General features: G+C 37.3%; 1 protein-coding gene across 15 annotated transcripts in view; it reads right to left on the bottom strand.

Annotated features, from left to right (window-relative positions):
* pcdh7 (protocadherin 7) overlaps window positions 1–23,105 on the bottom strand; it is a 473,476-nt gene that overhangs the window by 234,004 nt on the left and 216,367 nt on the right. For 5 of the 15 annotated variants that reach the window (XR_010006630.1, XM_062982207.1, XM_062982211.1 and 2 more), the window contains one exon: window positions 13,458–13,674. The exons of 4 other annotated variants lie outside the window; for them this stretch is intronic. Coding sequence is in view for 9 of the 11 variants with exons in the window: in XM_062982207.1 (XP_062838277.1) it covers window positions 13,458–13,674 (217 nt within the window). In the remaining 2 variants the exon portion in view is untranslated. The remainder of the gene's footprint in view (window positions 1–13,457; window positions 13,675–23,105) is intronic. 6 more of the 15 variants (XR_010006631.1, XM_062982208.1, XM_062982204.1 and 3 more) reach the window with 2 other exon arrangements.

Below are 23,105 nucleotides of genomic sequence, written 5' to 3'. Positions count from 1 at the left end.
CCTTTACCTATGTGTATTTCATATAAATTCTGTTAAGTTGTTTTCCAATACGCAGAAGCAACAACAACAACTACAACAACAGAAAGGGCAAGCCACTCTGTCTCTAGAAGCTACCTTTCAGGAAACATAATGAATTTACAAATTTTTCCATCTGATGGTCTCAAGGCATCCATTCAAAACTATACTAATGTGTGAGATTGTGATAAGAAGCAGAGATGGGTAAGAAGTTTACTGGGTTCACATTTTAATGCAAAATTATCTGATTTGTACACCTCAATCCCAAATCTGTACACTGTGGACCTTGTGATAAAGAAAATGCCATTTTTGTGCATGACTTGTTTCCTGCATAAAAAAAGTCATTTTCTGTGAATCAATCAAATTCTTACAACTTTCTTTCTTTCATTCTTCATTTCTTTACCTGTGAAAATGAACTTTATAAAAAGTTATGTCTCTACCTTGGAAATTTACCTCCGTTGAAGTTAAGTTAGAATATCAAAGAAACAAACGTGTTACTATTAGGACTTAACAGTTCTTACAACCTGCTTTAGAGCAATCCCATTTTGGAAGAAAGATCGGATATAAATGCCTGAATATAAATAAATAGAATAAAAATGGGGCTAGACACAGCCAATTCCTGAAAAAGCCCATTATTTGACAATCTGTCCCACAAATGTGGGCCATAATTAGAATATATTGTAAAAATTGGTCCTGAAACATGCATGTTGAGAGAGACAGAAGGAAGGGAGGAAGGAAATTGTATATCTTCATACATTCAGATAAAAAGTCTTTGTTTGAGGGCTTCCCTGGTGATTGATGCATAAAGTCCAAAATGTCACCACAGTCCTTGTTATAGTGGTATTTAAATTTAGTGTATCTCTGATCAATTCTATGGCTTTTAATAGCATAACTGAGAGCCAACCATTTCAAATTGTGGCTTGTTATTTATTTGTTTGTTTGCATCTGTCTTTCCCTTTGTCCAGATGGAGATTCAAGGTGGCTTATGTCAAATATAGTATTTAGTCTTTAGTCATATCCCATATATTTTAAAATGCTTCATACATATATATATATATATATATATATATATATATATATATATATATTAGAGTATACAACCTATTAAACATTTCATAACTACTTCTATTGCAATACTGTTTAAGGAAGTTGACTTTGGAAGTTATACACTCCTTGACAAGCTATTCTCCATCATAATTAAATTGATACATGTGAGGTAGACCTGACCTTTATGTACTGGCCATCTGTCCATAGTTTTTGTATTAATAAATGGTTAATCGGAGCACCTTTTGGCATTTTGGAAGAAGAACAGAGAAGAAAGCTGCTTATGCAGCCGGAACATGATCCTTGGGTGGTGCGAATGTTCATCATTTCAATGGGTGTTCTGCTTCAAGTCTTTACATGTATTCTGGCAATTCCTTTACAAACATAACCAGAAGGCTTTTTGTCTTTGGTTTATAGAAAGGAAGGAAAAGAAGCAAAGCAGGAGGGAAGACTAAAGGTTAAAATAGAAAGGGCAATGAAGTACCATTCTAGATAATTTAAGTTTTAGCACAGTGTTTTCTCCCCAAGTTTCACAAGCTTAGCCCTTAGTACTCAGCTCTAATTTAGTGGGAGTTACAACTATAAATCCCTTTTGAAAAGAGATTAGGTATCCCTTGGTTGCAAAAAGAAGAATGAGCAATTTTGATGAGGAAAAGCCAAAAGAAATTGAAGCTATAGGGCTGAAATAACTCTGAAAGTTTTTCTTTGTGCATTTCAACCAAATGGGTAATTAGAGTTGGCTCTTGACCAAGCTGTTATGCTTTTGATTAAAGATAAATTTTAAATAAAATACATGCAGCCTCCATAAAATACAAAAGTCACTATTAAGTGTGATTATATTACAGAATATAGGATAAGTGGAGTGTGAAAAGGCAAAGGAGTGTGCTTCCATTAAAATGACAAGCTCTGGGCTAGTCGAAGAGATCTTTGTGTAGCCCTTCAGCAGTGTTTCTTTTGTAAGAAGGCAATTGTTAATTCTGAAATAATTTATTAGGAATCTATAAAGAAAGCAAAAAGTTTAATACTATGAAAAGATACTGGGAAACTATATAGAACCTTATGACAAGACATAGGACATTTAAAAGGACATCACAATAAAGAAATGGTGGGAAACAATTTGTCCACTTTCAAAGTGAAAAGTGAAAACATGAAAGCCCACCAGAGGCAGATGCCTATTGGGCCTACAACTAGGAAAAGACAGTAGTAATTATTTCCTGCCTTTATCTCTGTACAACTAATATTCAGAGTCATATATTCTGGTATTGGCCACTGACAGTCTTAACTCCATTAATTCAAATTCAAATTCTGAAGCTATGTAGGATCAATGCACCATGAATATGGCTACAAATATAGTCAGTGTGATTTTAGGTGCCTCTAATCTAGATCTTGGAGCCCTCGATGGCACAGTGGATTAAACCGCTGAGCTGCTGAACTTGCTGACCAAAAGGTTGGCGGTTCGAATCTGGGGAGCAGGGTGAGGACCCGCTGTTATCCCCAGCTTCTACCAATCTAGTGGTATGAAAACATGCAAATGTGAATAGATCAATAGGTATCATTTCAGCGGGAAGGTAATGGCTCTCCGTATAGTCATGCCAGCCACATGACCTTGGAGGTGTCTCGGGACAACACTGGCTCTTCAGCTTAGAAATGGAGATGAGCACCAACCACCAGAATCAGACACGACTAGACTTAATGTCAAGGGAAAATCTAACCAAAATCTAGATCTTGCATTAATCAAAGGGAAGAATGCCAAACCTTGTATTCTTAGACTTCAGTTTTTACACTTTTCTGGGAGTAAGTCCAATTGAGTGAAGGGCATCTGTCACCTCATTGGTGTATCTGTCGAGCTGGATCTTCCAAATGCCATTGCTCCAGTGACAGTGTCTATACCAGATCACAAGTTTTCTCTCCACTGAAGTCCTAATGAATGTTGATGGATCTGAATATGTTTTGGAGCACACTTCTGAAATGTATGCATTTTCATACACATTTTCTGATTGACTGAACTAACAAAAACGATATCTGTACAAGGAAAGCACACAAATATGCTTAGCCACATTGACACATTTATGCCCATTTCCCCTAAAATGGATTTATTTTGTGAATGTACAATATTAAGGGTTTGGGAATTAAGGGCAATTTTCTATGCAGAAAACAAGTCTCTTGTAAAAACAAAAACAAAAAAACAGCATCTTCTTTCAGAAAACAAGTTTCAACAGATTACCAGTAAGAAATGGGAAATACACACACACACAACACACAAACACACACACACAAAACACACACACACAATGATCCTGAGAAATGGATCCAGGTGGAAAAGGTAATAAAGAGTTCAAATCTTTGATAAAAATGAATCACTGCATTTAAAATGAACTTTCGTGTTGAAAGACAGCATATCTTTATGCCTAGTCTTCAAATTGACCAAGCCCTGGATCCGCTAAATACTAGATTAGAACAGACTTTTTCTCTGGTTCAGGGAATTTATAATTGCATTTTCTTTTCCTGTTTAAATCTCTACTAATGCAAAAATATCCCTGGCTGTCAAAGAGATAAATGACTTCAGTGACACTTTTCCAAACCAAGCATAGTCACAAAATATTTCCCCAAATAAAATATTAAGATTACTTTGTAGAGAATGTTTCTTCTATAAAACAAGTCTGAACTAAAATTATACATGAGACATTATCACCAAACACTCTTCCCATCAAACAAAAAGAGCGGGGGGGGGGGGGGGGAGAGTAAGATGTGCAAATATTGTGTTTGTTTCTGTCTGCAGAATATTTAAAGTGAAGCCTCAGTTGAGATTAGTCAAAATTAGTACAACAATTATAAATAAAAGGTTCATTCCCCATTTGTCTTTTGAACTTTTGCACTGGAATTTGCATTCCTGCATAACCACTGCATTAGTCATAACAAGATATGGCCCTGCTATGGGGATCATTAGCATGCTTTGCAAAGTAATTCTTCAACATGCCATTACTAGCAGGATGCAAAGACTTTAAAACTACAACTGAAGTTTCAGAATGAGAAAGGCAATGTACTGTGGAAAAGAAATACCTGCGAAATAGGTTTGAATCATATGGCCTTCCAAATGTTATGTGAATATAATGCTTAGGAATTTTACCATTAGCTAAGTGGAATAGAGCTGTCTGGAGTTGCAGTCTAACAACATCTGGAAGGCTTCATGACTCCTACCAGACCTCACTCTAAAACAGGAGTGGGTGGGGATAATATAGATATACCCTTCCAGTTACTTGACCTTACAGATAGCCAAGAGAAACACAAAATGTATGGAGGGGATATGGAAGTATGTGATGGCATGCATAGCTTTATTAGAGTATAAATATGTATATATATTTTAAAAACTGAACTGTAATAGTATCTGATATTTTCAGTTCTCAGAATGAGATCAAACATATAGGGAAGGTCTCCTTTGATCTAGAGTTGTGTGCTCTCATGATTACCAGGAGCTCCTAAATGCAGAAGTGTCCATTAATTTGAACAAAGAAAGTGTATCCATATGTTCCTACCTTTACAACTGAAAGAAAACATTTTATAGGGTGGAGGATTTACAAAAACATGTCAGAACTATCTCATATCTCAGCAATTGCTGGATCAAGGCAGAAGCCTTCAAAGAAGGCCAGTCTCTATTGATCAGACAGCGTACACTTCCAACTCTGTAGAACATACCTCCTTCCTTAATATATTCAGATTTATACTCTTCAGCAAAGAAGAAGGGGAGCAACACATGGATGATGTGGCATTTGTAATATAAAGAAAATGATCTTGATATTTATTACTCTGGACAGCAGTTTCTTATTTGGAAAGAGCTGAGTTTCCCCCTGTGTTTATTAAATGGTGTTTGAAGGTTGAAAATGCATTCACATGCCACATATGCCATGTGTTTGAAAGGGTGTCTTCCTAATGCATTAGTAAAGGCAATCTAATCTTAAATATATATTTAATCTGAAGCTCCACAAAGTAGAACTAATACGTATATGTGTTCAGGAAGCCTGTGTCAGGGCCAAGTGGCAGCTATTGACATGCTGGATCTGTATTTAAAACTTTAAAGGAGGTGTCCATGGTGCTGAAATGGATCCATCAGGTGTTTGAGCAACTTGGATAGCTCCTTTGATGTTCAAACTAAAAAGGGAAGTGAGTTCACAATCTCACTAACATGGAAGTTACCTGCTGCATTTCCCAATGAATGTAACAAAACAAAATGAAGGTGGGGGTTTCCTGAATGTCAGCAAAACAAAACAGATTTTAATAGAAGGCTTGCAAGTCACGGGAAATCATTCCATTAAAACTTTTTCTGTGTTGTCAAAACTTTTTCTCCTAAAACTTTCTGCGGGCAGGTTTTCTTACACATACTGTGTGTGATAGGACAGAATATTCTGAGATAGTGATTCTTCAGCATACATTGTAAAATGGTACAATCCAAGCAGGGTTAAACATATTCCCATGCCTATAAAAGTAAATAAATAGTAGAAGTTTCTGGTAAAAAAAATTGATAACATTAAAGGAAGGGGATGGTCATGAGATTGAATGTTTTACCTACTTCTTCATCTACAAAACCTGGAAATAAATGGGTCTGATCAAACTACTATATGTTAATGATCAGATGTGAACATTTTGGCCACAGAAAATTCAGGTGGTCAATATGAACAAGGCATTCTGCTGCTTAAACCTTCAAATTATTTTTAATTTATAGCATTATAGTGAACTTCCTAAGGGAAAGATTTGGAAAGATTTTTTTTAGAGCAAGTTTGCCTTTGCCTTCCATTGAAGTTGGTAGAGTATGACTTGCTTAATATTACGCAGTGGATTTTCATGACCAAGTGAAGATTCAAACCCTGGTCTCCAGAACTGTAAAACCTTTCTATTCAGGCAGGTCTTGAAAGAAGGAAATTTTTAAGTATGAGCCAAAAGATGCCATGTAATGTTTTAAATATTTAAATAGTTTTAACAGATTTATGTGATTTAAACTATTTATTTTCAATAGTTCTATGTTGAATTCTATTTTTGTATTTATATCTTGTAGGTTTTAAATGGAGCATTGCATTGTTTTCAGCATTTTTTTTTTGCTGATCTGAATCTTATTTAAGAGGGAAGTGGGATGATAAAAATAATAATATAAATCATAATCATAACTTTATTCTCATTCCCGCCCCATCTCCCCAAAGGGACTTGGGGTGGCTTACATGGTGACCACGCCCAGTGGAACAAAAAATAAAATCCAACATCACAAAATACATTCGCATTACAAAGCACAACCACACAAAACATGTAAATCATCATTAAAAGCATAATAATAATAATAATAATAATAATAATAATAATAATAATAATAATAATTATAATCTGCTGAAACCACTATACCACACTGCAACTAAATAATGGGAGGTTGCTCTTGTGCAAATTCCGTGTGTTAAATTGGGGTTTGAGGAAGAGAAATTCCCACATATAGTGCAGTAAATCCATAACCTATTTCTATAAGAGTCTGGTGCAGTGTTCATAGTAATAACTGAAGTGTATAAAGTTAAATGAACATGACTTAAAATAAGATGTTTGCTAAATTCTGTACTCTTTTGTGCACACTGCAAAACTTCCAGTTCATTGGCCCAGATTAATGTATAATTGTGCTTTCTGGCATGTGATTTGGAGGCATGCACAGCTGGATCCTCATCAAATGCATCTTGCAACTTCAATATAAGCCCACCAAGTGATCTCATCAAAACATGCTCCCATATTAGTTATGCAAAATCATGACTCTCCCTTGTAAAAATGGGGAAAAAAGAAGAGAGATACTCATTGGAACAAAGCTTAAGGAAATTACTTTTTGGACTATGAAGGATGCCTCACCAAGCATAGTCCATGGCTATGCTTGCTGGGAGATTCTAGCTATACCAGTAAAACAATGGGGATGTGTCACAAGCCCTCCACTGGTGTTGCCCTCTTTCCATTCTTGCACATAACTTTGATGAAGGAATCAAACGGCTTTTGCTGATTGCTGAAAAAATATTTTTCTAAACATTGAAACTAAAGTCCAGCTACAAAAATTCATTACAATCTAACAATTTCAAACAGATTCTGAAACAATAAATATGTGAACAATTAAGAGTATTCCATGTATGACTGACATGTCCCAACATAAAAGTCTTCTGGCACCAGATGTTAAGGCACTAAGACCAGGTTATTAAACAAAAAATACATAACACTACAGTCTTTTGCTATTGTTCCTCTAGGTAGGAAAAATAGAGATCTTATGCATTTTATTTTTTCCCCTTTAGCTATCTCTAGTGAGAAGAAAGTCTGAAGGGGGAAATGACATTTTAATGGAGTGGTGGAAAATAATGAACTTGGCTTTGGATAAAAAAAATATTGATAATTTACTTTGTTTGTTTGTTTCATTTATATGCTGCCATTTTCCCACAGTGGTTTTCAGAGATAATTAAAAATGCCAATTTAAAAGCAATTTAAGTCACCAAATAAAATTTCTTAAAAATCATTTTAACCACGAAGTTTTAATGGTGAATAAATCATCACAATAAAAAAGCCCTTCTTATGTGGAAAGGAGTTCCAGAGGATTCTCACCACCCAGCCTGTGATGGTGGCAGGACCAAAAGAAAGCTTTTGGTGGACAGAACTTTTTGGTGAAGAGAACAAAAGGAGGACATGCTTATTACAACATGAATGTCATGCATTGCATTCATAAGGTCTGGTTGTTGAAATATAGTCCCTTGTAAACCATGACACCAATTTTGGAAAGGACATTTGAACACACTTTTAATTGTGAAAGAAGGACATTGGATGCCATGTTTGGACTCTTAAACATTTGAAGTCACATGACTACGATCAGTAATTAAAGATACTGATTGATATAGCAAGGCTAATGCATCACACTGATACTACTGTTTATATATCTGTATTTGTTAAATTGTGTGTATATGTGTGTGTGTGGTTTTTCTATGTTATGGTAGCCCTAAGACTTGTCAGCATATATTTGGAAGGATAGGGGTGCCTTTGCCTCTGAGTTTGAGAGATTGTAACTTGTCCAAGATCACTCAAGGGGTTTCCATGGCTGATCAGTGATATGAACTCCAGAGTTATATTGTCCTTATCACCCTAGGATTTAACACTTGCAACCCTGTTCTTCTGCCATCTGTACAATTCTGGAAAATGTAATTTGGAAAGGCGAGGACCTCTGTAGCTGAGGGCCTCACCATAAACTAAATTTCCCAGAATTCTGCAGACACCAGAAGAACGGAGCTGCCCGCATTAAAGCCCTAGTGTAATAATATGGATAGTCCAATCTTCAAACCAATACAGTAGAATGCTTTTGTAAAAAAAAGAAGGACAGTCCCTATAGAGGTAGTGGGGGAAAGGTGATTTAAAATCCAGTGAAGGTTCTGATTAAAAACCCATCCATGCACAATACTAGAGATTACCCAAATTTCAATTAAATTTGACAAATGAGTGGTCCACAGGTTTCAGTACCCATGCTTTTGATGTCAGAATAATCTATTAATTTCAGAGATGAAACTAAATAGATTTTTAGGTGATATAGATCGATTCCAGAAGCTAGAACAAGCAGACTTAAAAGCTGGAATTGAAGTATGATGGGAAAGGAAGGGGGGGGGGGAAACCCTCACTCAAATGTCAAATGTTACATTTTCTGACTAGCAAAAGTGAATTGCTTCTTGTTCTGTCATTACCTACAGGCCAGTGCCAACAGAAATTAATGGAAGCAGATGACATGTTGCTACTGAAAAGTCATGTTTAGACAGTGATGGCAGAAGAACAATTTTTGGCACGATATAGCTTTCATCACTATGTATGTCACCCACTTTTTGGAGAACTCGGTCAATGTTTTATTCTCAATGAGTGAACTAGTTGCCCAAACAAGTTCTATAAGCGCACCTCTTGTACACAACTAGTGGTCCTAAATAGGGAAGAATATTGATATATACATTAAGGAACTTCCGTGAATTCCAGTTGTATCTAGAAGGCCTTCAGTATATGGACACATTTTTTGTTGTGAGGACAGAAACCATTTTGAAGGAGTGAAACAGACTGTGGTTGTTATCCTAGGGGAGCCTCCACATATACAAAAGACTTATCAAGACAGGCAGTCATTTTTAACAAAGGGGCTCAGAGAAACCATGCAACCATGAGGACAAGACTAAGATCTACCACTGCTACTCCCAGCTGGAATATACTCACTGAACCATCTACTACAGGGTAATTCAGCACTTATAGAAATCCAACTGATTCAATTGGATCACTTTAGTTTTAATTAGCTGTAAGGTTCATGATTTAATGTAAAACCGAACAGTATTTGTGTTTTTTTTCAAGAGTAATTGACAATCTACATATGGCTATGATCCCTAAATAAACTGGGATATTTACATTTGAATTTTTGATAATCACCTGCCTGATATTTTGAAATGAAACTGTGATATCTCCTAGAGGAATTGGTATCAATAAGGCTTTGAGAATCATAATTAAATTGATTTATTTTTTTCTCCAGATAATATAGAGGTTTTTAATTGATTGATTTTATGTGCTAACTTTCTTCCTATATGGGATATGGGACCTAAACCTATTAGCAGTATACAAGTGGAAGCAAAAAAAAAATCACCTTTGTGTGATATAAATGTTATTTGCAACCCTGCTGCCTGTTTAGAAGACTTATGAACTGTAGAAAATTTTCATTCTGCAAGTAGAAAATTACAGTTTTTGGAATTTTGTCCCCATTCCCAGTGTGTCATTGAAGTAGCATAGACATTGTTCGTGGTCTTCTTCCAAGAAAAAGTGCCAATGCAATTGCTCTAATGCTACCTCTCAACACCAAGTCTGTACAGTCATTTATACCGAGGCCTGCCCTACACTTTGTGATACAGGAGCAATATGATGTGACTGATTCAGAGACTAGATGTGAGGATAGCAGCAGTATCCTGCCATTTCTGGTAACCCTTTGCCCATCACTTTCTGCTAGAGGTCTACATAGTGCATGTCACATAATTTGTCTTAGGGCTTCTTAAGCTACACTGCAGCTTTAGGTGACAATATTCTGGCATAGTGATGACATTAAGATCCTTTGGGCTAGCATATAGTCTGACATTGACTCAGTGCTTCTACATATAGTAGCTACGAAAAACAATATTCAAATCCTATGCGTCCTTACCTGCTGAAAAGTCCGGTAGAACTAATTGGACCATTTTTCTATCAACTTGCACAGGCATAATGCAGCAGCAGAAGGCTTTCAATAGTTGAGTTTTAAAGCCTTAAAAGACTGCAGTACTAATACAGTAAACTTTCAACCAGTTGTTCAGGATAATTTCTACAGGGTAAATATGCTGTCTCAGCTGCAATTCTGATGTTGTCAACTAGCCCCACTGACTTAAGATGGTTAGCTCATACCCCAAACCAGTGAAACTTGGCTATATAAAATCCAATCTTCTATACTATGCTGAAAAAGTTATTATATTACATACTTTCTCACATTTGTCTGATCTCACTTATCCAATCTAGTATTTGTCCTGTTTGTGGGACCAAGGTTCCTATTTGCCTGAATTAGGGTGCATCTACACTGTAGAATTAATGTAATTTGACACCGTTTCCACTGCCATGGCTCAATGTTATTTTTATTATTTTTTTCATGTCAGGAGTGACTTGAGAACCTGGCCATCTGCAAGGATGTTTGATGTTTTACCATTCTGTGGAAGGCTTCTCTCATGTCCCCGCATGGGGAGCTAGAGCTGACAGATGGAACCTCATTCTGATCCCTGGATTCGAATCGCTGACCTTTCAGTCAGCAGTCCTGCCGGCACAAGGATTTAACCCATTGCACCACTGGGGGCTCCGTTCAATGGTATGGAGTCATTGGAGTTGCAGTCTAGTGAATCACTAGCATTTTTTGGCAGGGAAGGCTAAAAGCCTTGCAAAACTACAGCACCCATGAATCCATTGCATTCAGCCATGAATTTGGGCTCAACCTGCATTAATTCTACAGCATAGAAGCATTCTCTGTATTTGACCCATTCATGAACATGGAGCCTGGACTCCAAGTCATTTTATCATAGACTAACTCTAGGCTTGACAAAAGAGACAAGTATTACATGGCATATGTGGAAATTCTAACTATACCAATGGAATAATAACATGGAGCAGAGGAGCATAACAATCCTGTATAAATGACAGGATATATAAAAGATAGTGGTCACCCCTCACGGTGTTTTTTTCTTTGTTTCTTCAAATTAATCTTGATTCTAAGAGCAGCCCTTTTAATTTAGGCCACATGCACACTGCTATATAATCCAATTTTTGATCCTAGGTTATCTGCTTTGAACTGGATTATATAGCAGAAGAGACTCATATAGTCCAGTTCAAAGCAGATAATCTGGGATTGGATCCCGAATTAGACATCATTGTATGTCCACCCTTAGGCCCCCTTTATATTGCCAGTATCTGATCCCAGATTATCTGTTTATCCCAGATTATATGGCAGTGGAGATTCAGGTCCCTTCTACACAACTGAATAAAATTCCACATTATCTGCTTTGAACTGAGATATATGGCAATGTGGACTCAGGTAACCCAGTTCAAAGCAGATATTGTGGGTTATTCTGCCTTGATATTCTGGGTTATATAGCTATGTAGAAGGGCCAGTTCAAGGCAGATAATCCGGGATCAGATCCTGGGAAATAGGGCAGTGTATGTCCAGCCTTAGTTAAACTTGTCCCCTTCATCTAAATCCTTTTTGTTCTAACTTCCAAAAGCACCATTGTGCCTTGTTCTTTGCAAAACAAACAGCACAATGAGAATTTGCTAATTTGTATCATCCTTAGTGCAGGTACTATGAAAAGAACAATTTAAGTCACAATTTTCCCCCTTTGTAAGAATGTTCTAAAAACTTTCTCCCTATACCACAGCAACATATCCTGCTTTCACTGTGCAAAGAAATCACAATCAAGAAAACCATTAGAACATGTAATTAAGTGCGGATATAAAAATCCCCAAAGGAAACTAAAACAAAGACTGGGACTTAGTCATTTAATCTATACTTGGTTCCGGATAACTCCAATACATCTGCTACTTATGCTTTTGCATCTGTTCAAATGTGTACATGTGCATTGTTTCATTTGGTGTCAGTGGCCTGCATTTCTGATTTTCAGAAACATGTATATCAATAAAACCAATTTAATTGCCTTCAACAGATTCCAGATGTACCAAATAAAAGCATGGGACAGGAAATCAGTAAAAACTCATTTTTAAAAACTCAGTGTTTTTTTTTTTTTAAATTGTTCATTGCAGGCCAAGGACAAAAATGGGAGATGCTGAAAAAATGCTATGGGGAAATTAAATACTATGCTTGGAAATGCATTTTAATTTTGCCTTTGACATCAATAAATCAGTATTTTTTTTAAAAGAAAGGTGTTGATGACATTTTCTACAAAGCTGCAGAAGTCTGGGGCAGGAAAAAAAAACTTTTATTCCTTCCCATCACCATAATTAACACTCTTTGGACTTTAGCTTTATTAGAATATCTTTAAATAAAGGTGTGAATTAAAATTTTAGATGTAAAAGACAAAGTATTTGTCACTGCTATCACCACAGAGTGGCTTTTATCCGGTGAGTGAGCATACAAATGCAGATGAAGAATTATTATCTACTCTGTGGACACTCTGTGTTGTTGTGTTCTGCCCCAGACAATAGAATATAGCTCCAAATGCAGTCCATTTTGACCATAAATATCATGTCACTATTATAGTAAGCATTCATGAAGTAAAAAACACATGCAAACATGTGCATGAAAACAGTGAACAAAATGTTGTTTAAATCCATCATTAGAATAATAATAATAATAATATAAAATTATAGATATACTACAACCAAAAAAATCACACCTATTCCCTTACCAGTTTTAAAGGAATATTTTAAACGTCTTGGCCAGTTTTGTGCTTATATTTTAAATATATATATTACGATATCGACTGTGTATTTTTAATTACTTCTTTAAAAGTTGCAAGATTTGCCTAACTTCATAATTTTTTTTTTCATTCAGGCAAAAGTTAAGCTCATCCAAGCCTCACTGCAATTTCAGCAGAAGAGCAAGGCAGATATTACATGTAATGGAAGCAAGGTTTAGAAGTACTTAACAGTGCAACCCTATTCATGTCTAATCAGAAGTAAGTCATACAGCATTCAGCAAGCTTACTTCCAGTTTAGTATGAATAGGACTGCAGCCTGCCTTTGGGTTTCTACTGCCTCATGAGTTAAAGCTTCTTTTAAATATGCATTTTCCCCCTTCCAACTGACCTCTTGACCAGTCTACTCTGTGTGGAGTCACTAGTGTGAGTCGAGTGTGTGGGTGTTGTGTTTGCCCCTACCATTTTCCATATGCTCTGCCTCACCAACACTGCCATCCGGCGTAGTCCTTTCGTAGTTGTCCTCTGGGAGTGGAAGGGCACCCAGCCTCGGCCCTGAAGAACTCTTACTGCTTGGTGTTTCTGACTCCTCCAGACCGCTGTCATAGCAACTCTGCAATGACCCTTGATGTGGGTCCTGGGGCTGACTCACAACTGAAAACGTCACTCTACGGAATGGCTGCAAAAGAAAAGATTCTGAATGTCACTTGAAAGGTAGGGTCTTTAAGAAAGCCATTCTTAACAAAAAAAAAAAACAGCACAAAAAACCCCCACAGTTGAGTCCCCAGTATCTAAACGCTGGTTAAACAAAGACTAATCTAAACTTGTAGCATCAACCTGGGAAGCTTCCGTGACTGTGTGTGATGTATCTCAGTCTTTATCTGGCCTTCCATTTATCTAAGTGCTTCTAATGTTCCCGGGGCAGAGGTTGGACACAGTATGCTACCAGTTGAAAGGCTACTAAATATATCAGCTATTCACAAGTGTAAGGTGGTTCTCTCAAGGGAGCAGGGAGGGAGGGGAACCAAACCTGATCTCTGTATATTTGATTGAGAGCCACGTGAAGACTGATAGCAGTATGTGCACAATTGTTCTCAGCATTGGGAATGTTGTAAAGGATTATGAAAGTTCTGTATTAAGAGTAAATGGGATATTCCGTTTTCAAAATTGTTGAGAGAATGTGTTTCTAAACTCTCAGGAAATCCTATAAGAAGGATTTCTCACAAACAAGAATCTTGGTAATTCAGGACTCATTTGGGACAATATTTTCTAGAAACAATTTGCATTGTTTCTAGATAATTTTACGTGCAGAAAATAGCATGTTTGCAGAATATTTCATGCAAAGAAAATAGCTCACATTATTTTTTCAGGTAAGTTCTCAGCTACTTCATTTTTTAAAAAAGACAGCAGCATTCATTGTACAATTAACATAATTTGCTAATGTTATTTTCTGCACAGAAAATGTGTCCTGTGCAGAAAAATTTTGATATCTGCACAGAACTGTCATGTACAAAATTTTACCCAGCTTGAGTCCCAAACTGTGAATCATCTTTGAAAAGTTTACAGCCATTTTCCCTTGCTAGAGTGATGATTACACTATTTTTGGTCATCATATTGTCATCTGCCATCTGGTCCACATCACTGGGCTGATATCAGCAGAGACAAGAAAACTCACAATATTTCTCAAATATGACAGAGTGTTCATTCCTAAATATTACTTGTAATAATTCATTTTAGGGAGGCTGTTTAAAATCTGCCCAGTGGCTTCCATTCATTTTCAAAATGTGATGTTTCAAAATATTAAAATTATTTCTTTTTTGCAGTGGTTCTATAGCCTACTTCTATCAGTAACTGTATGTTTTGAGTGGAAGAGTGTGGTCCTATCTTTCAAAGATAGTTTGATATTCTTTGACTCTTTGATAAGGAATGAAAATAATTTTATTAGCTGGAGTTTATCATTCCCTTGCATTCTAAGTGGCAAATAATGGAGCTATAATCAATATATAGTCAATTGTCATGGATGAGGGCAGTTAATACAATAGATATCATTTTATTTTAAAACCTCCTTACCCACCAAAGAAACAGACTGGATGCTGCTTGATTATTGTTTTGTTTAAGTGACACCACAAGATATTCAAGAACTCACTTGTGGTTTTAGGGAAATTAATTCTATGTTCACTAATATAAGCCATTTGATCAATAGCCTATGCCTCGGAATGGACATCCATGTATGTCCTGTCAATGTGCCAATCTGTCCATTATGATTTCTCATAAAATCGACTTTTAAAAAATAAATTCAAGTTCTGTCAGTCTACCTAATACATTTGTGACTATTCATCAGTTTAAATATGAAACCAAACAACCAAAATCCTCTACCACTTGCACTGAACAAGGTAAAGAGGATCCCCTATTCCCACGTTATAGCTGTTCACCATTTAGATTACAACCTGTTATTTTTTTTAAAAAAAAAAAACCTGACAATCCAAATTCAGCATTACTAAGATTCAAAGTCAGACTTATGAATTAAGCAAAGAAAAACCTCTATCTGAATGGACAAAATTATCAAGTTTAATTTTTCTCCCACTTTATTTAAAAAAAATATAAGTTCTTTCTCTCAAATTTATTTAAAAATTACACATTTTGGAAAATTATCATTTTCACCAAACCCTCATGACATTTCCCAATACTATTCCTATGTTCATGTGGGCTTGCGTTAAAACAGCCCTGATACAGAAATGTTTTGAATGACATTGGCTAAAGGCTGCCACGAAAGATTTCAGCATGAAACCTTCATGCTGCCTGGCATTAAAGCTCTTTGGAGAAAAGAACAAAATGATAGAAGACTTTATAGTCATCATAAATGTTACAGTGTAGTGTGGCTGCCAGTAACACTCTTACACACATGGGCATTTTAAAAATCAATGTCTGTGATTTTGAAAGCCAGACCACATAAGGGAGGTAACAGGAAGAAAAAGAGAACAGTCCAACCACTCCACTCCCCTTGCCATAAAATTTAATGCTGAGAGATTGGGTATTTCTGCCAGCTGACTTAATAAAGCCTTCAAACTATTGCCGCCACAGCTGACACTGCAAGCTTCCACTGGGACTGCACGTTCAATGATTACTATTATGGATTTGTGTTCATTCCAAAATGTCAACACAGCCTCAGAGGAATAACTGACACTATAAATCTTTATGCACTGCACTCTGCCACCCCCACAGGCATTTTGGGAAATGGGACAGACCAGGGAGTCTTGTCAGTGAAGCTCCAGAGCATTAAGTGGACAGAGACAGCCACCTCCATCATGGAGGGATGTAAAGTGTGTCAACACAAAGTTCACAAACTTTCACCTTTTTATTTGTCTGACTTTATAAACAATGGGTTCTATAATTTCCATTATTCCATTTTCATCAGGAGACTAACAAATGTCTCTTAAAACTTATAATCCTCACAGTTGGGGATTTCTGGCAACAATAAACTGTGCTTAGAAACATTAAGGTTGTACATTGTCAGCACTACCAATGGTTGGCAGCTGATTCCCCTCCATGAAATAAGTCTCCATGTAGGTCAGAGGCACTGTGGTGAATTTAAGGTTGGGTATTGACCTAGGAAATGGGAGTTCTGTGTTCTAGTCCTCACTAAGCAATAACACTGAGTGAATGACCTTGGGCCAGCCACTATGTATACACGTGATCCACCTCACATTTTATTATGACAATGAGGTGGAAAGGAAAGGAGCTAAATGAAGTATTTTATGAACAAAATTGAGAAAATAGAGTAAAAAGTTAATCATCTTCATGACCATGAAAACTCCCTAGAGTACATTCTTTCCTCCACTTAAGTCTTGAAGAATATATTAGATTGGTCATTGTTTTAATCAAATTCTAGAACATGTCATAGACATTCCCTCCAGAAGTCTAGTTAATAGCACCTTCTGGAATCACATTCTTTCTTTGATTCAGTTAGGGTACTACGAGTACCAAACTCATGCTCACCATATCAGCTGCCTTACGTCATCTAATGATATTTTTTGTGTGTGTGTGTGTCAGGAGCAACTTAAGTCGCTTCTGGAGTGAGAGAATTGGCCGTCTGCAAGGACGTTGCCCAGGGGACACCTGGATGTTTTTGATGTTTTTACCATCCTTGTGGAAGGCTTCTCTTATGTCCCTGCATGGAGCTGGAGCTGATAGAGGGAGCTCATCCGCGCTCTCCCTGGGTGGGATTCGAACCTGGCAGCTTTCAGGTCAGCAACCCAACCTTCAAGTCACGAGGCTTTAGTCCACTACGTCACCAGGGGCTCCATCTGATGATAGGATCACCAATATCACACATGCTTTTTCCTGGTGGCCTCATATGAGTGGGGATTTCTGTTTGTTGCATATTCATGTGATCACTATTCAACCACTTGATTCCTTCCATCTTTTCTTCTTATTATTGTCATATTTATATCCCACCCTTCTCACCTGAAGGGGACTCAGAGTGATGCACAGAAAGACACAACTCGATGCCATACAACACATATATCCGGCAAATACAAGAAAAAAGTAGCATGACTGCTATCAGCCCTGCAACTAAACCTGCAAAAATTATTAGCTTTGACAGGTTAAACGGGGTGGGAAATACTGAAAATAATTGCAAGCCAGGTTGCTGTGAGTTTTCCCAGCCGTGTGGCCATGTTCCAGCAGCATCCTGTCCTAACGTTTCACCTGCATCTGTGGCTAGCATCTTCAGAGGTTCATGAACCTCTGAAGATGCCAGCCACAGATGCAGGCAAAACATTAAGAGAAAATGCTACTCAAACATAGCCATACAGCCCAGAAAACTCACAGCAACCCAGTGATTCCAGCCATGAAAGCCTTCAAAACTAAATTGCAAGCTTATTTTTTCCCTGTGTAATATATTCCTGTATAACTCATTGGTGGTTCACTCACACCTACAGCAAGGATGGAAATTTGTCTTTTAAGTATTTTGGATTGCAGTCCCCATTACTTTTAACTATGAACTAAGAAGGCTACATCTGATGGGAGTTTTAGTTCAATAGCATCTGGAGGTTCCCATACTTGATTCCTATAACTTTTAATGGGACAATTAATTATCCTACTTGCCATATCTCTGGCTATTAATAAAGCTAACAACTGTCTATCCTGTAACCATGTACATGGAAGTAAAAATCTACTGAACTCAAAATAGCATGTGTGTATCTGTGGATCTAGAAGTCAACACTCATCAAATAAGATTGAAGATGTCTATATATGATTTATTTAGATCAAAGCAATAGAGAGGGCTGCTTATCTCTTGAAAAATCCAACTGTATTAAGTAGAAATCCCATAGGGTGCATAATTTTATCATTTCTTTTTTATCGTCATGAGTGATTTCACTCATGAAATTAAATCCCAGTGGGAAATAGACAATTTCTTATGAATTGCAACTCACAATGACGTAATCATCACTTTCATTCAGAACTGATTGATATGCCCTCTAGTGACTTGTTTTCATACTGTGTATTTAATTATCATCAAAATGATGCAAGAAATAATAGTGTGATTGCATGTGTCCTATGAATCCTTTCCTGTTTTATGCCAAAGATACAAAAGGGCCAGGATTGCAGTTGGTAAATATTAATGGCTAACTATTTCAGAAGTGTTTGTATCTAACATTCTGAGTGGCTTTTTGCTGTCATATTCATTCATAACTGTGGCCTCCATGAGACCTTGGGAGGCTCCTGCTATAGGCTCCTTGCCTCACCCCATCCTCCTCCTGTATGTCACAAACACCCCAGAACAGAGCTGAGGAATATTTTTGTGGAATGTTACTTTTTGCAATATACCTCTCACAATCATCCAGACACTATGCTATCCTAGTGCAAAAGTAACTTTTCCAATTTTGCCAGGAATGTGGAGAGAGTTGTCCTGGCATAATCCAACTCCTAGAAGAACATCAATTTTTCAAATGCCCTGGTTTCCATAAAATAGATCAGTCTTTAGCTCATCCAATAACTGGTGCATTGATGGGAACCTTATTTTACTAGGAAGCAAGCTATATGTAGACAGTCATTCCTTTATGCCCTATTTCTCCTACATTGCAATGAGGAAGATAAGTTAAAACTTCACTGTCACTTTGGTTCTACTTGGGGAGAAGGAGATCTTCACCCATCCTCTCTAGTGATTCTGAAAAAGTGCATTGCTCCCTGCTTCAAATATCAACAAGGGAACAGTGGTCCTGATCAGTTAATGCAGAGAGAGTAAACACACCCACACCCAGCAAATGTGATTTAATGCAAGAAAGTTGAGTGTGTGAATATTATTTGAGCGCCTCACCTAGTGCATAGATATTGCTGAACTAAACATTTCAAAGCATGCAGGGATGCTGCCTAAAGCACCAATCTCTTTTCAAATTGTTGCTACATTTCAAAAACAACTAGCAAAACTTAGAAATATTCATTTCACTGTATTATGAATTTAAAAATGGGAAGTGCCATTTAATATCAAACTGCATACCTCAGCGTAACAAGCCTGTACTGAGAGCATGAAGCCCTTTCTAATTTTATGATTCTATGATCTGGCAATCCTTTTAGGAGATTTTTGCCTCCAAGATCAGGCTGAATTGCCAAGGGTGGCTCTTGTTATGATTTTCATAGTTCCTTCAAAGTGTGGTAGAACTTTATCTGAGATTCACTTTTCTTGTGGTAGTATGTAAAAGCACTAAATGGCTTGTAGTAAAGGTAAAGGTTTTCCCCTGACATTAAGTCCAGTCATGACCAACTCTGGGGGTTGGTGCTCATCTCCATTTCTAAGCCGAAGAGCCGGCATTATCTGTAGACGCCTCCAAGGTCATGTGGCCGGCATGACTGCATGGAGCGCCGTTACCTTCCTGCTGGAGCGGTACCTATTGATCTACTCACATTTGTAAGTTTTCGAACTGCTAGGTTGGCAGGAGCTGGGGCTAACAGCGGGCATTCATTCCACTCCCGGGATTTGAACCTGGGACCTTTTGGTCTGCAAGTTCAGCAGCTCAGCGCTTTAACACACTGCACCACCACCAGGGGCCCAAATGGCTTGTAATCTTTGAATATATATATATATATATATATATATATATATATATATATATCTCACACAAGTATCTTTCCTCTCCTGTCTGTCATCTTCTGGAAAAGCCATTCTCTGTGTCTCACAAGTAGGAGCAAAATACTGTGGAAGGATGTGGAAAGAAACCTTTCTTCTGTGGACCCCCAATTATGAAATGATCTTGCTTTGAAAGTCTACTAGGTCCAAAACTGGATTCACTAACACTAAGTAATATATATACAGTATATCTTTCTACTAAACCTTTTGGAGGGATTAACCAATGGTTTTACAATTATTTTCTCTAGCTTCTACTGTGTTAACTTCAAAAATCGTATGTGGTATAGTTCTACACTGCCATTTCCAGTATTTAAAAACAAATTGATTGTATGTGTGAAGGCACGCTGGGGAAAATGGCTATCTATAGGTCTGGCTACCCAAGCAGCGTTCGGTTTACCCTTTAATTATACCTCAAACCCAAAGTAAACACTCTTGAAGCTGGTTAAAGATAACCAAAAATATGTTTATTGAACACAGGAAATAGTCCTTTTACTATATTAGAAATAATATGAGGTAAAATATCTGAAATTATACAGAAATAAAACTATATTGATAGAAAATGAAGGCTATAAAGACTATAAAGGATAAGCACACAAGCTATGAGGAAACTATAAGGTAAGGACTATAGGGTATGTCCAAGGCTATGAGAAGCACTATCCATAATGGCTATGAGGTAAACTATGGCTATGAGGTAAACTAAATTACAAAGCTATGATAAGCACTATCTATGACTATAATGACTATGAGGTGAACTATAAGCTATGCTCTTGGTAAGTAAATAATAATAATAATAATAATAATAATAATAATAATAATAAAACTTTATTTATACCCCGCCACCATCTCCCCAACAGGGACTCGGGGTGGCTTACATGGGGCCATGCCCAGAACAATACAATGTAAACAGCATATAAAAGAAAATCATAAGGTAAGTACTTCACTATGAGGTGTGCTATGTAAGCTATAGGTAAATACTAGCTATGAAATAACTATAAGGTGATAAGCTATAAGGTAAGTACATAACCTATGAGGTAAACTATCAGCTTTTCTATCTTTGAGGTTAGTACCTAAACTATGACCTATGTGGTAAGCACATAAGCTATAAGGTAAACTATCAGCTTTGCTATCTTTGAGGTAAGTACCTAAACTATGACCTATGTGGTAAGTACATAAGCTATGAGGTAAACTATCAGCAAAGCAGGAAATAAGCAAGGGAGAGAAACCCAGTAAGACATCACAGTATGTGAGTCAATCAATAGGTACAGCTCCGGCAGGAAGGTAACAGTCCTCCATGCAATCATGCCGGCCACATGACCTTGGAGGTGTCTACGGACAATGTCGGCTCTTTGGCTTAGAAATGGAGATGAGCATCAACCCCAGAGTCAGACACAACTAGGTTTAATGTCAAGGAAATACCTTTACCTATACTGTGTATTGTGGTTCAGATGCAGCACAATAGTGCTTCTGTGAGCTGCCCCGAGTCCCCCTGGGGAGATGGTGGCAGGGTACAAATAAAGATGATGATGATGACTGTATTGAACGTCCTGAGATATTTGAAACAGGACAGCAGATAAATATCCGAATGAATGATACAAAGTAGGTTTTCTTTTTAAAAATCTGGAACATTAAATTTGCATCCCTATACTGAGGAGATGCTGTCCAAGGTGCTTAAACTATTTGGGGACAAGGTTCAGCAATGTGACTTAGGTCTTTAAAGTTCATACCCACACCCATAGCGGCTTCACCAAGCTATCAGCACAGAAACCATGAGCTGCCACAGACCGTATGTTTTCCTGTACTGAATAAGATAGTTGCATATCTTCATGGAGTATCACCACAGAGGGGAAATACAGAAGCTAATAATATCAGTAGACATAGGAGTTTTTTCATTAGATGTCATGGAGGAAGATAGCAACTTTAATATTGCAGTTTGTAATATTTCTCCATATGTTCTGATAAAGCTACCAATTTGGTGGCAGCTTACAATTCCTTCCACATTGGGAGTTTAAGCACAATAAATAACAGGCCAGCCACATTATGTCAAAGGGTATTCATAAACAAGGCTGGTGATGGCTTTCCACTGTTTGTCCCATTATCTGGCACACAGGGGTATACTGGTTTGCAGATATGTGTATGTGTATATATGTGGGGGGAAGGTTAAATTTTCCAAAAGACTACAGGACAATACAGATGTAAATTTTGGCTAATCTTATTTTAATGAAAGTAAGCGAATGTGGCGAAGTGTGTTAAAGTGCTGAGCTGCTGAACTTGCAGACTGAAAGGTCCCAGGTTCAAACCCCGGGAGCAGCGTGAGCGGCCGCTGTTAGCTCCAGCTCCTGCCAACCTAGCAGTTCGAAAACATGCAAATGTGAGTAGATCAATAGGTACCGCTCCGGTGGGAAGGTAACGGTGCTCCATGCAGTCATGCCGGCTACATGACCTTGGAGGTGTCTACGGACAACACCGGCTCTTCGGCTTAGAAATGGAGATGAGCACCAACCCCCAGAGTCGGTCACGACTGGACTTAACGTCAGGGGAAAACCTTTTGCCAAGCGAATGTTAGCAATTTCCTTCTCCCTGTGACAAAATTCTTTCAAATGATGTGGTATTCTTGAAAACTGTTTACATTTTAGAACCTACTCTGTGTAAATTTGTCGTGTTTTTTTTTTTGACAGAAAACAGCATTTTGCACCCAAGTGCAAAATTCAACCAGAAGATGCCCTACACTGTGATGTTTTTAAATCCAGGATTCTCCTCTTCAGTTTTCTCATTTTAGAAAGACATTTTGCAACCATTTCTCAAAGCATTTTTAAAGTATCAATTCCTTCTAAAAGTAAAAAAGGAAGGGCTTCCACATCTCTTTCATTTCAGCACTATAATTACACATATGTTTTAGACTGTATTTGAAGAATCAACAAGTAACCAATGACAAGGATTGTGTATATAATTTTCTTCCAAATGCAAAAAAGGCAATGACAACCTTT

Source organism: Anolis carolinensis, chromosome 5 (genome assembly GCF_035594765.1).
Source record: "Anolis carolinensis isolate JA03-04 chromosome 5, rAnoCar3.1.pri, whole genome shotgun sequence".
NCBI classification, from domain to species: Eukaryota; Metazoa; Chordata; class Lepidosauria; order Squamata; family Dactyloidae; genus Anolis; species Anolis carolinensis.
The sequence above is the reverse complement of the archived record's forward strand: the minus strand, read 5'-3'. Positions and strand labels throughout refer to the sequence as shown.